The following is a 12,314-nucleotide window of genomic DNA, read 5'->3' as shown; positions in this document are numbered from 1 at the left end:
CTCTATATTACTTAAGAAATGGAAGCTTATAAAAACCTTAAAAAATACCAAATGAATGCAACATGAGGTTACGATATGAATTCATGAAACTTACATCCCTAATAATTAGATACAAAGAGGATTAAGGATCATGTAATAAGATACCAAATAAAATCCATATTGCAACTCAAATCCATCATCCAAACATCAAGTTGGAACAAGTCAAATTTGGATTTGATGTTCCAATCCATTGGTGCTATGGTTCCAAACAATTTAAAAGTTGAATTCGGAACAATGGCATCAGCTCTCCACATTCAAACTTTTGTTTGTCCATTCATCTCATTTTACAAGTGCAAAAAAATAAAAATAAAAAATCATAAGATTGAATATTTTGGTGATATCCATCGTGGAATAAAACTTACTATAACAAAAAATATTGAAGCATGAAGAAAAAAGTTTATTGCTTGGGTACCTATAATTGGTTAATCGAATGGGAAGAGCGGGGGGTTGTCCTTAGAGCGTAGACTTTCCGTGCTAATTCTTCTGTACAACATAGAAAGTAAACGAATGCAAAATTCATGACTAATTCTTTAGATTAAAGGGCATCTAAAGTTAATATTAACAATGGAGCATATATTGTTACAAATTCCATGTAAATATAGTAGTCTTTGGTCATAAATGTGACTCGTTCAATGCTTAATTCCATTTCCGATCTACTTAATAATGTTTTCAATCGCATGATATACATATAAAATAGTAAAGAGATGAATTCTAAAACAAAGAGCTTAATTGATATTTACCCCCAAAGGTTGGTGAGATGGCTAAGATTACATCTCAGGAACACAGAAGTCTTGTGTTTGAATCCATCCTTAAGGATTATCCCAGAAATTAGCTAGTGGTTTTTTTTTTTTGAAGGGGGGATTAGTCAGGTGCTCTGAGAGACCTAGATACCTCGATTCCGAGAAAGATTAATTGAAATTTGAGTATATTATATATCTCCCTCCATTTGTCATATATAGTAATTGGGAAAGCATTCTTATTGTTATCCATCCAAAGTGATAGGGTGAATCAAATTGAAAATCTATGACCAAGTAAAAAACTTATGCTATTAATGAATTTGTTGGAGTAACAAATAATAATAAGCTTGAAACAAATTAACTTTAGAAATTGGGAGCAGGTAGAATTGCCTTTATGAGTCTATAAATATGATGATCAAACACAGGCAAAGGATTTTGGACCCATTTTTTAGCTCAACTTTCTTGGATTTTTGATGACTTGATCATCGCGGGTCTTAATCTAGGAAAATCTCTCAAAATTTGAGACTTTTTGTAGGAAATAAAGGAAGATCTTTATCGAGATCTAAGTCTAAGGATGAAGTAATCTTTTTTTACCTATAGTTGTATTAAATGGGTAAGCTAAACTTTAACCCACGATCTCAACAAAGCTGTGGGTCTATGCCAATTGCTTGGTTCATCTCTTCAATCGATTCGAATTTGGATTTGTGGTCAAAGGTTCACCACTCTCGAACAATTCGCTTATGTAAGTTAAAAATATACAAGTTACGAATACAATTATAAAAATTTAAAAACTTATTAGAATTAAATAGAATATATATATATATATTTGCTTCCCTTATGTATATAAAGGTGGGATCCCTCAATCTTTTAAGTCCTCTAGAAATAAACGTCTAGTGAAATTTTGAGATACACCTCACGTTTTCAAAATGAAGACATGTCCTCCCTGACAAGGTGTGCCCCTCCCCTTCCCTTTTTGCAAACGGTTTAGAAAAAGAGTCCTGAGTTTCTAACAAGAAAATTTTCATTTGGTCAATACTCGGCTGACTTGGCATGGATGCAGAACCATAAACTCTTTCATCGGGATACACAATTGCACATTCCTATAAATATGTGCAATGGTGTATCCCAAGGAATGGAATCTATGATTTGGTGTCCGTGCCACATCATCCGAGTATTGACCAAGCAAAGACTTTCTAATTAGAAAATCATTATTTTTTAGAAAAAACACACCCAACGAGATAGAACCTATGTTTTTAGCTAGAGGTTGAAGACATGGTATTTGCGTCATTTTTATTAGTCTGTCAAAGAAGAATAATTAAACTAAAAACATGGAGGTATCTCAAATATTCATCCAAACATCGAGGATTAGGGCAGGCAATGATCCGTTATTTATCTGACATCTGATTCGAAAAATAGGATTTGGATATAAGATTTGGATTGGATGCGGATTAAGATCTGTAAAACTGAAAAATAAAAATAAAAATTGATGCAATTTTGGATTTTGAAAACTTGAAAAATAGGGTTGAGTTCCATTGATTCAAAAAATGACACAAGATCTTGGCTATGCAAACACAAAATTCAATGGTCGAAAATTATCCTTGAGATGAGTATCCTTGAAATATGTATTGGTGAGATACACATAAAATCTCAACAATTAGATTTTGTGTTTACAAGGTCAAGATGTTGTGTCATTTCTTAAGTCAACATAACTCAATCCATGTTTTTATATTCAATAAAAGTTGGGGTGCCAACAGCAACTCTCAATATATTTATCATTGTTTGAAGAGTACTTTCTCGGTGATAACCATAGAAAAGTAATTTGACCCATTGATGGGAAAGGAACTAAGCATATGCCAATATGCCTGCGTAGACTACAACAGTTCCATTGACATCTCAACTTATTGTTAGGAAAAATACATGGAATGTTTAAAAATCAGCTCAATTTAGTTGAAGCAAAATTTCCTAATTGGATTCGCAACAACCCACTCTATGATAATTTTGGTTTCAGTACCTTTCTTTATCATGAAACTCTAGTGTCATAATAGAAGCTCTCAATGTCACTAGGAGGCAGCATGTGTGAACTCACATGTATTACAAAAATTATGATTTTTTGCATAAATTTAAATGTTTCACAGTTATTTTAAATAGAGTTATAATAAATTGACGTTCTTTGTACTCTCTTTGACGTGACATGTGAGCAGAACAATTTTTTTTTTTCTTTGTGTATCCCCGAAGAAAGAGATCTATGATTCTGTCAACTGCAAGGTCAGAGTGTCATTTTATTCGCACGACTTTTTCAAATATAACTAACTAGCATACTTATAGGAGTGGTGGGATTTTAATTATGTTCATTTTGACAAAAATGAGCTTGATAATAGTGAAATTAAATGTTAAATGGGGGGCATCTTTGGTCTTTTAAATTTTGAGTGTCAACAAACACCTGTTCCGCGATTTCTCTCATTATAATAACATGAGTCGTGATAATCTGATGCTCCCATTACAGAACTGTAGATCATTTGCCTTGGGATACATGAAAAAAGATGTGGTTATGCGTATCCCGATGCAAATGATCTACGGTTTTGTGATGGGTGCGAATGTTGGTGGGAGGGTGGGGCTAATTTTATTTTTGGCCCCGAAATCATCCTTTACAAGTTTGAACCTTCCAAGGGAGCGGTGCTTGTGACTGGGATTAGTCTCACCCGAAGGGTGAGATACCCATGATAGACTTAAAAAAAAAAAAAAATACAAACTGAACCAACATCTCGAAAGCACCAAGATATTCAATATGAACCCAACCAATATCCCAAAAGCACCTAGACGATAATGGTGAGGAAAGTTAAGCTCTTATCTCTTGGTATCACAACATTTTCTCTTCCGCAATTTATTTTACTGTTTTGGGCTTTCAGCTACAATCAAGTTCTTCCATAAGTGAAGTTGAATCACAATTAATCTCAGTTTCTAATCTTTTTCAGAATTTAGACCAATATATGATTCCATATTCTCACTACTAGATGGACTTAATAGAAATGCAAACATTTAACTAGATTTCCATAACAAACATTTACTAAAACAGTCACATTCAAGCTTTACAACACAACAACAACCTATTATTGCCTAGATTGAATTTCAAAAACTTATAAAAGGGCATCATACATCAGTTGATAAAGCCCATGTGAATTCTCAACTAGTCACCACCACTCATAACTGCCATTTTCAAAAAGGAAAAAAATTGCAAGCTTGGCGTAGAAAAATCATGACCGTCCACGTGTCATTCCACGTCAAGACTGCATTGGAATCCTCCCACCAGTCATGTTTACTTGGGTGAGATGGACCTCTTGAGGAAGAACATGGTACTTAATTCCAAGGGTCTCAAATATCTTCTTCAACTCAAAGACAAGTTCTGATCTCCTGATATTTCTCTCACCAAAATTCTGATGGTTTATCGTATGTATGACACATAGAGACATCTTCATCTTGTCGACATTCTCGATCTCTTTCACTATCAATGAGTGTTTTTGGTTCCAATACTTTGGCTTGCTTTCAATATATCTGCATTCATAAAAAGCATTTATCTTTTTAAGTTAAACGAGGGCTAACAAAAGACAAGTGAAAAAACCCAATTCATGTAACTCAGTTTGACAAACGAGGGAACCATGGTTTTAAAACTCGTTTTGACGTCTCATCTCGGACGAGTTTTCCGATGCGTTTGAGTTGTTCAACCATGAGAAAAATGAACCATTGTTTTAAATCTCATCTGATATGTTTGACTTGTCTATCCGTCTCGTTGGTGGATGATACCAAGACATATTGGATCAGATTTAAAACCATGAAGAAGGGAACTGGTGTGATCTGTTGCTTACACTTGTATGGCCTTCTTAAGAGCATTGACATTTTCAACAGATGTTGAGACATCTATGTTGAAGTCAATGCAGTCAGCCATCTCAGGACTTCTATAGAAATTGCTGATGGGTTTTGTGCTCAAAACAGAGTTGGGATAGAAGATCTTCTCATTATCATAACGGAGAAACACTGTCGTCAAAATATTCATCTCTTCTACTATCATCTGCACCAAAGAAAAAGAAATAATAAAAAATAAAACATAAAAAGTTACAATCTTCCATGGAGAAAATATTTCAACCCTATTAGCAATAAAATTTATGTTGTAAAGAATATAAATATATGACACATGTTCCATGACTAAGAATGGAAAACCATTATTCTTGGAGAGATTTAAATCTCTTCCTTTCTCTCTCCATTTGTGTTTTTCTTCTATTCCCTCCCATCAGTTTCACCCTCCCCTTTTTCCAGCATAAGCAGATGCGACTGATCAACATTAATTTAGCTAAAAAGGGGTCACTTTGTAGAAGCCCATGGGCCCAACTCATCCTCACAAAACCGGCTTGTAAGGTGAGGATTGCACCAAGTTTATACAGAGCACAAGGTCTTGATACCTAAGCGATGTGGGACTATTGCTTACACTCCCCCTTACGTGTAATGCGTCTCCTAGTTTAGGCCTGTTTACTCTTTATAAAGTAGAGATAATTACCAAAATGTGATCAACTTTTGACGAAATTCCTATTCTGATTCACTGTTCATTTAATTCCCAAAACGTGAATGGTAACCATCTTGCAGATTTGAAGTTACACTCTTGCAGGTATCAAGTGACTTTTAAAGAGATCGTCACTATATTAACCAGCGAGATTGTCACTTTGGGGGAAAAAAACCAGCGATCTTGCACGTTCACGTTTTGAGAATTAAAATTGAACAGTTAGACGGAATCGGAATTTCGCCATATTCGGCTCCCGAAATGGTTCATAACTCACCCTATAAAGTATTAGATAAGATATATTGTAATAGTGTGTGTTGACATACCTTGTCCTTATGAAATCTATTGCTTCCCATTGCTTCTAAATTTTAACCTTACCTTATTCACTGTTTCAATCCAGCAATTGCACTGTATATATATTTCATTTATAAACTAAACTCTCACCTGAACACCATCAATGACACAACGATCTCCGACGTCAAAAGGATGCATGACAAAGACGAAGATGATGGATTCAAAGACTGTCTTGCAAGTGTTTTGAAACATGAAACCCACAAGTAGCAACTGGGATGAAAACACGACGATGATCTTGGATGTGGCGAGACCCATCACCAGGAGGAAAACCACAACAATAATCACAATCACTATTGCACTTGCTAACCTGTGAAGCTGATGCACTGCTGTCTTGGTGTCATTAAGGGAATGAGCCAGAGATTTTCGCTCGAAGTAAGCACGTACCTAGAGATTAAAAGATCATTATTACCAAAGGCATTTTTTTTTTTTTAAATCAATATGTTTGTAATTCATATTTATTACACTCTTATGCCATAGTACACAAGCACCCAATCTAACCTCTATATTGGATCCACTAAAAAAATATTTATATTTTCCTTAATAGAAGCATTGTTACACAAGAAAAAAAAATGTGCAAAGCGCTTGGTAAGTTGGTCAAATTTATCAGTGTTGATACCATGACCAGTTCAAAACCCACCTTCATCTAATAATTAAGTGATCAAAAGTCAACGTCCCTTCTTGCTGATGAATTAACATTGAAATTTCGATTCTATTTAAAATTTCAAGGCGGGGGGTGGGGTATGACTAAACTTCCCTAAATTCAAAGTTGATTAAAGGTGCAAACTTGCTAAGTTGGTTAAATTTATCAGTGTTGATACCATGACAGGTTCAAAACCCGCTTTCATGCATTAATTATTGATCACTTATCTGGCTTGGCTAGGAAACTAAAAATAAAAAAATCAAAGTCAATTTGACTTTCAAACATTTTTCAAAATTAAAATATTTACAGTCCATGATACTTCAACCATAGTTTTAAAGCTCAAACACTCGACTCCTCTCGAATAACTCCACAGTAATGTTTTATATAGTCAAATAACTCGATATAGTGTCTAAGCTGACTCGCTGCAATTTTGAGCTAAAAAGGCCACACTGATAAATTTACTCGATGCTTTACCAAGTTGACCAGGCAAGTTCACAGATAAATCATAATGATGTATGACAAATGGAGTTATAGTTAAGTGATCAATGAGAGACAAAAATATCCCCGTAAAAATTAGTGATTTTGGATGTACAATCATCATCATCATTATTATTAGTTAGGGGCTTAGGGCTGCAACTTGGGCGAGTCAAACCCAAATCGGTTGGGTTGAACCCGAGATTGGGTCAGATCTGGGCGTAGTTAACTTGGGTTTGGGGGAAAGAAAAAATGCTCAACGCAAATCGGGTTGGGTTTGGGAATATGGGCATCGGGCAACCTGATTTGCATGAACCAGAACTTAATATGACTATAATTTAAGAATATATATATATATATATTTTTTGGTTTCTTTCACATTCATTCATCATATATACTTTTGTTTATCTACATATCAAAACTAATGTGCGATTATTTTCATTAAATAAACAATTACTTTGTTGTTAATGCTTTTGTTTCTATAATTCTATATTGCCATAAAGTAATTATATTACAATTTAAATGTTTGGTTTATTGGAAATTGTGATTAATAGTAAATGAAGATGGTTACATTAGTTAATCATCTTTTTCTTCTTTAAATTTGCTTATAAATTTTGAAACATATTTTTAGAACAAATAATTGCAACTTTTTAAGTTCTTTTTACATACCACTTATCGTTAATTAAACCCTTATCATTACTAAATTAATTATCTAGTGTTAACAAAGAATAAATTAACCTGACTTAGGTTGGGTTCAGGTCAAGCATTTCATGCCCAAGGTCAAGTAGGGCACGGGCCAGGCGCAAGTTAGTGTTTGTCAAGTTCAGGTTGGGCTTGGGTTGATCCCCAACCCAGCCCAATCTGCCTGATTTGCAGCCCTATTATTATTATTATTATTATTATTATTATTATTATTATTGCCAGATTATAGGAGATAAGGTTTAGCTTACCACCCAATTTCTGAAAGAAGATTTTCTTATCTGTCCGGTCTCATGGCCTTCAAAGAAAGGAAAGATGGTATATACTTCTTCCCTAGTTAAAAACTTCAATAAATCCACCTCTTCAATATACCTGTAAAAAACATAAAAAGAGGGTGAATTACCATTTCATGAGATGTAAATGAGTTATTTACAATTCCGGCTATCTATTCATTTAATTACTAAAATGTGAATGATGACGCTTTCATTAAAAAAAAAATTCAGAACAGTAACGAATTTGCCACTTTAAAAACCTGCGAAATAGTTACTTTAAAAACCTTGAATTCGTTATCATTCACATTTTGGTAATTAAAATGAATTGGAATCATAAATATGTCAAAAGTTAATCACTTTTTCGTAAATATCCCATATAAAAATAAATAAATACTCCGAAAACTGAAAAACTGTTACAGCATCTCCAAAAGTATCCCCATCGGCTTTAAAAAAAAAAACACAGATGTTAATGCATAGAAGGCATATAGACTAATCCAGCTGCCACATCAAATCAGGTCAGCTTTTCTACACCAGTGATCTTCACTGCTGGGACCCATCAAGTGGTCTGAGAATTTTGAGTAGGCTTGTCAATGGACCAGGTTCAACTCGGATATTCGGATTTTGGATACTCGGATTAGTACCAATACAATTCAAACTTAATTAGATCCAGATCAGATTCGATCTACAATTTTTTTTTTTTTTAAATCAATATTTTGGATTGGACATGATAGAATTATATCTTTTATATATATATATATTATAATTTCTACTTTTTCTCACAAATTAACGAAATGGGTTCTCTACATGATTTTTAAACTCGGTATCACGTCTCATCTCGTTCAATTCTAATACCGAGTTGACTCGGATGATACATCTTGTCTCGTTCGACATTGAGACAATGGTTTTTAACCATTTAAAAAGTTTGAAAAAATTCAGAAATGATTTCTATTAAAAAATGAATCCAAAAAAATATAAAATTAAAAAAAAAAAAAAAAAAATCGATTTGGGGGTGAAAGAATAGAGGATTGAAGCTTTAACTTGTTTGTCTCAGTTAACTCGGACGAGATTTTGAAAATCTCATCCGATACGTCCCGTTTAAATCGTGAGTTAATTATTTTCTATGTTGTCTCGTTTATATTGCCTAAGATATTGGAAAATATCTTCGGAGACGACTTGTTTATCTCACAATACACGGTCATCTCAAAATACTTTATGAGTTGATCTCGTTCAGATCCGATACCGAGTTAACTCGGACGATACGTCTCAGTCTTCTTGGACGAGTTTAAAAATCATGGTTCTCTATTGGCTCAATATATGGTCAATCCAAAACCCATTGAGATATCAAATTGGATCCAAATGGATTGGGTTTCAGTCCGATCCAACCCATTGGCAACACTAGTTTTGATTCCTATCTCCTCAGTGCAATTCATTAAATGGTGAGACCTAGTAGAGTTTCATTCAGATCTATCAAACCTAAACAAAAGAAGACCTCTAATAATTTTCATTTGAATAGCAAAACAGAATGGCATCAAAGTTTCTAGAAACGATTGGAAGACATGGCAGACATCAGAAAGGCATCTTTACTATTTTAGTTTTAGTGGCAAAATAAATAATTGAAAGATTTTGTTCCTCCAGTAACTCATAAAAAGAACATGGGAGTCCTCTCAAAAATGAGAGCGACTCATAGATCATGTACTCTTTCCCAAAAAGAATTATTGGGAACAAAATACAACACTACAAAAATATGAATTGCTGTAACCATTTATTGTAGAACATATTGGGTCAAATTCTCATAATTAATGATTACGTACTAAGTACAGGGCAATCTTAACATTTTGAAAGGTCAAGGTGTTATGCGTTTCACACTAACTGAGAGAGAAATGATCAGTGTTATGCGTTTCACCAGGCATCATAGTGGAGAATCTTAATCTTAATAGTGGATGTTGAAAGTTTTATGACCGACCACCTATTATGCTGCACTAAGCCGTACTGAATCCACCTCCCACAGACGAAGACTCTAGAGGGAGGGAAGAAATCAGTACATCTTATCCACCAGACAACAATATATTGCCACGTGGAAAAGTAATTGGGTCCACTTATTAAATGTTATTGTCTCACATAGAAGTTGACGCTTGACCAGGCATGGATCACTTAGGCCCAAGTTTTTTATATAATAATAATAATAATAATAATAATAAAAGTTGACTCCGTTAATAACTCAAAATTTTGAAGCAAACCCTCTCCATTGTATTACACGTAGCATTTCTAAGAGGTGTTCCAATTTTAGCTGAAATTTAGAGGCGTGAAATAAATTCAAAACGTGACGTGTCTTGTTATGAGAAGGGTTTCTTCAAATTTTGAAGCGTACGTCATCCTAAGATGAACGGCTTGACTTCAAAAATAACACTGCCTTTAGCACTGTATGGAAAGAAGCATAGATACTTTTTCCTTGGATGCGTGCTTACACACCCGAGAAAAACCAATCGTTCTATGCACACACACACTGCTCAAGGCACTGTTGTAGGAAGGCTCGTACATTATTCGATAGATATCAGCAGTTGATTCCTTACTAATCTCTGTGCATAATCCCTAGAAAACATCTTCCAATCTCAACCGTTCCTTGGACACTACGAGTACCCAACGACGATTGACGCAAAGAATTAAGCATACAGATGAGATGAGAAGATATTTCTGGGGATTACAACAAGAGAATCCCAACAATGATCGTTCAATCCAGTTTCCTCCTCGAACAATATATTGCAGTGCGCACATTCGCATGGTTAAATAGGGGACAATGCGCACAGTCAGACCAGTCCAGCGGCGCACGTTAGCTCAAAAAAAAAAAAGAGTTAGAACTTAGAAGAAGAGTAACACTCACTTGGCTCCAGGTTTAGCTACATTCTTGAAGATCCGCTGCGCACAGCTCTTCGCTTCTTTCTCACTCGTGATCTCCGAGTCAGTCTTCCCAATATCATCGATTGTCCTCGAGATCGTCGACATACCAGATGACATCACATAACTCATCAACCTCTTAGCAGTCAAAGCTGATCCAGAATTCTCCAAACTAAGCTTCCTCAACATCTCCATATCAATCTTCCTCGTTCCCAATCTCTTCATCGTTCCCTTCCTCCCGTACTTCAACCTCTCGGTCGACTGTGTCAGATTCTCACCATTAATCTGCGGCTCTTCGTCAATCGGACGACCTGACAACCTCTCCAGCACATAGTGATGAAACACACTCTCTTTCATCCGATCGAAGAACGTCGCCACGTGGAACGAAGAAGCCAATACCTTCACCAAAAGGATCTTAACGAGCCAGATCAAGGCGCCAATGTAAAACGCAACCAAACCTTTGTAGAATTTCTGGACAATTTTGTTGTTTTGTTGAACATCTGAACTGAACATGAGCGACCAAGCTAGTAGAACAAAACCAAACCAGAAAACTTTCTGGATGCTTTTTCGAAGACCGTAGACGAAGTAGAGAACCTTCTCACGAAGCATGAAGTTTCGTTCGATGAAAAAGACGATAATACTCACAACCCATCCAGAAACCAAACGACCACATATGATCACCATCATTATCAAACACCATTTCCAGATCTTGAGGCCCCATTTGGTTTCATCTTTAAGAGATTTCAATGTAAGACTGCATATCAGAGCAGTCATGATGACGAAAAAGGAGATCCATTCGATTAAACATCTCCAACGACAATGGATTCTTCTCCATTTCTTCTTCTTCTTCTTGTGTTTAACGATCGAATCTCCACCTTCATCGTCTTCAGAGAAATCTTCAGAGTCAGAGTCTTCATCGCTTGATTGGTGGTTTTCTTGGGAAATGAGGGGTTGGAGAAATTCTTCTGATTTGGAGGGGAGAGGGTAATTGGTTTCGACGAATCGTGATTTTGGTTTAGAGAAGTTGAGACGATTGAGACTTCTGTTTCTTGATGAGTTGGGGAGTTTTTCTGTACTGATGGGTGTTAAGTCGTTGAGCTCCGTTCCGGATTTGGTTTTCGGCATTTGTTGGTCCATGTGAAGAACTACTTGTTCTGTCTCTGTGTTCTGCATCTCCTTTGAGACTGTGGTTTGTGATTCTCATAGAGAGCGAGAGAGACGAAGTTGGGGAGGTTTACGAGCCTCGTTGGTAACTATAGACTCTCACAGTCTCATTTAAAGTTGAAAATTTACAAAAGTGAAGAAGGAGTCTCGTTTTTGGACTTTTCCTGACCTCAAACGACAGAGCGCATACGTTTTATGATAAATGGATAGATACAGCAATTCATATTTTTTAGTGATATTTTGGACACAACAATTCTTGTTTTTGGGAAAGAGGACATGACTCTAATTAAAGGGCAATCTTGACATTTTGATGGGTAAAGGTGGTCAAATGTACATTGAAGGACAAGAATGTGTTCTTCTGATAGAGAAATGCTTAGGTGTTATGCATTTCACCAGATATCATAGTGGCGAATCTTAATAGTGGATGTATGTATAGGTTACGACTTACGAGGACCACCTTGAGTGAGAGAGCCGAAATCCACACCACGATGTGTACG

The 12,314-nt window shown here is 35.5% G+C and overlaps 1 protein-coding gene across 1 annotated transcript; it reads right to left on the bottom strand.

Annotated features, from left to right (window-relative positions):
* Window positions 1–3,793: 3,793 nt before the first annotated feature.
* Window positions 3,794–12,020, bottom strand: LOC147408389 (mechanosensitive ion channel protein 10-like). The gene is made up of 5 exons (XM_086437370.1): window positions 10,640–12,020; window positions 7,741–7,861; window positions 5,767–6,060; window positions 4,637–4,839; window positions 3,794–4,325 (listed from the first exon to the last, which is right to left on the bottom strand). The coding sequence occupies exons 1-5, from the start codon at window positions 11,824–11,826 to the stop codon at window positions 4,055–4,057; spliced, it is 2,076 nt and encodes a 691-aa protein (XP_086293496.1). The 5' UTR covers window positions 11,827–12,020; the 3' UTR covers window positions 3,794–4,054.
* Between the last annotated feature and the right edge of the window lie 294 nt (window positions 12,021–12,314).

Source organism: Akebia trifoliata, chromosome 3, assembly GCF_017979445.1.
Source record: "Akebia trifoliata isolate Shusen 1 chromosome 3, ASM1797944v1, whole genome shotgun sequence".
Lineage (NCBI taxonomy): Eukaryota > Viridiplantae > Streptophyta > Magnoliopsida > Ranunculales > Lardizabalaceae > Akebia > Akebia trifoliata.
This window is presented reverse-complemented; position numbering and strand designations above follow the sequence as displayed.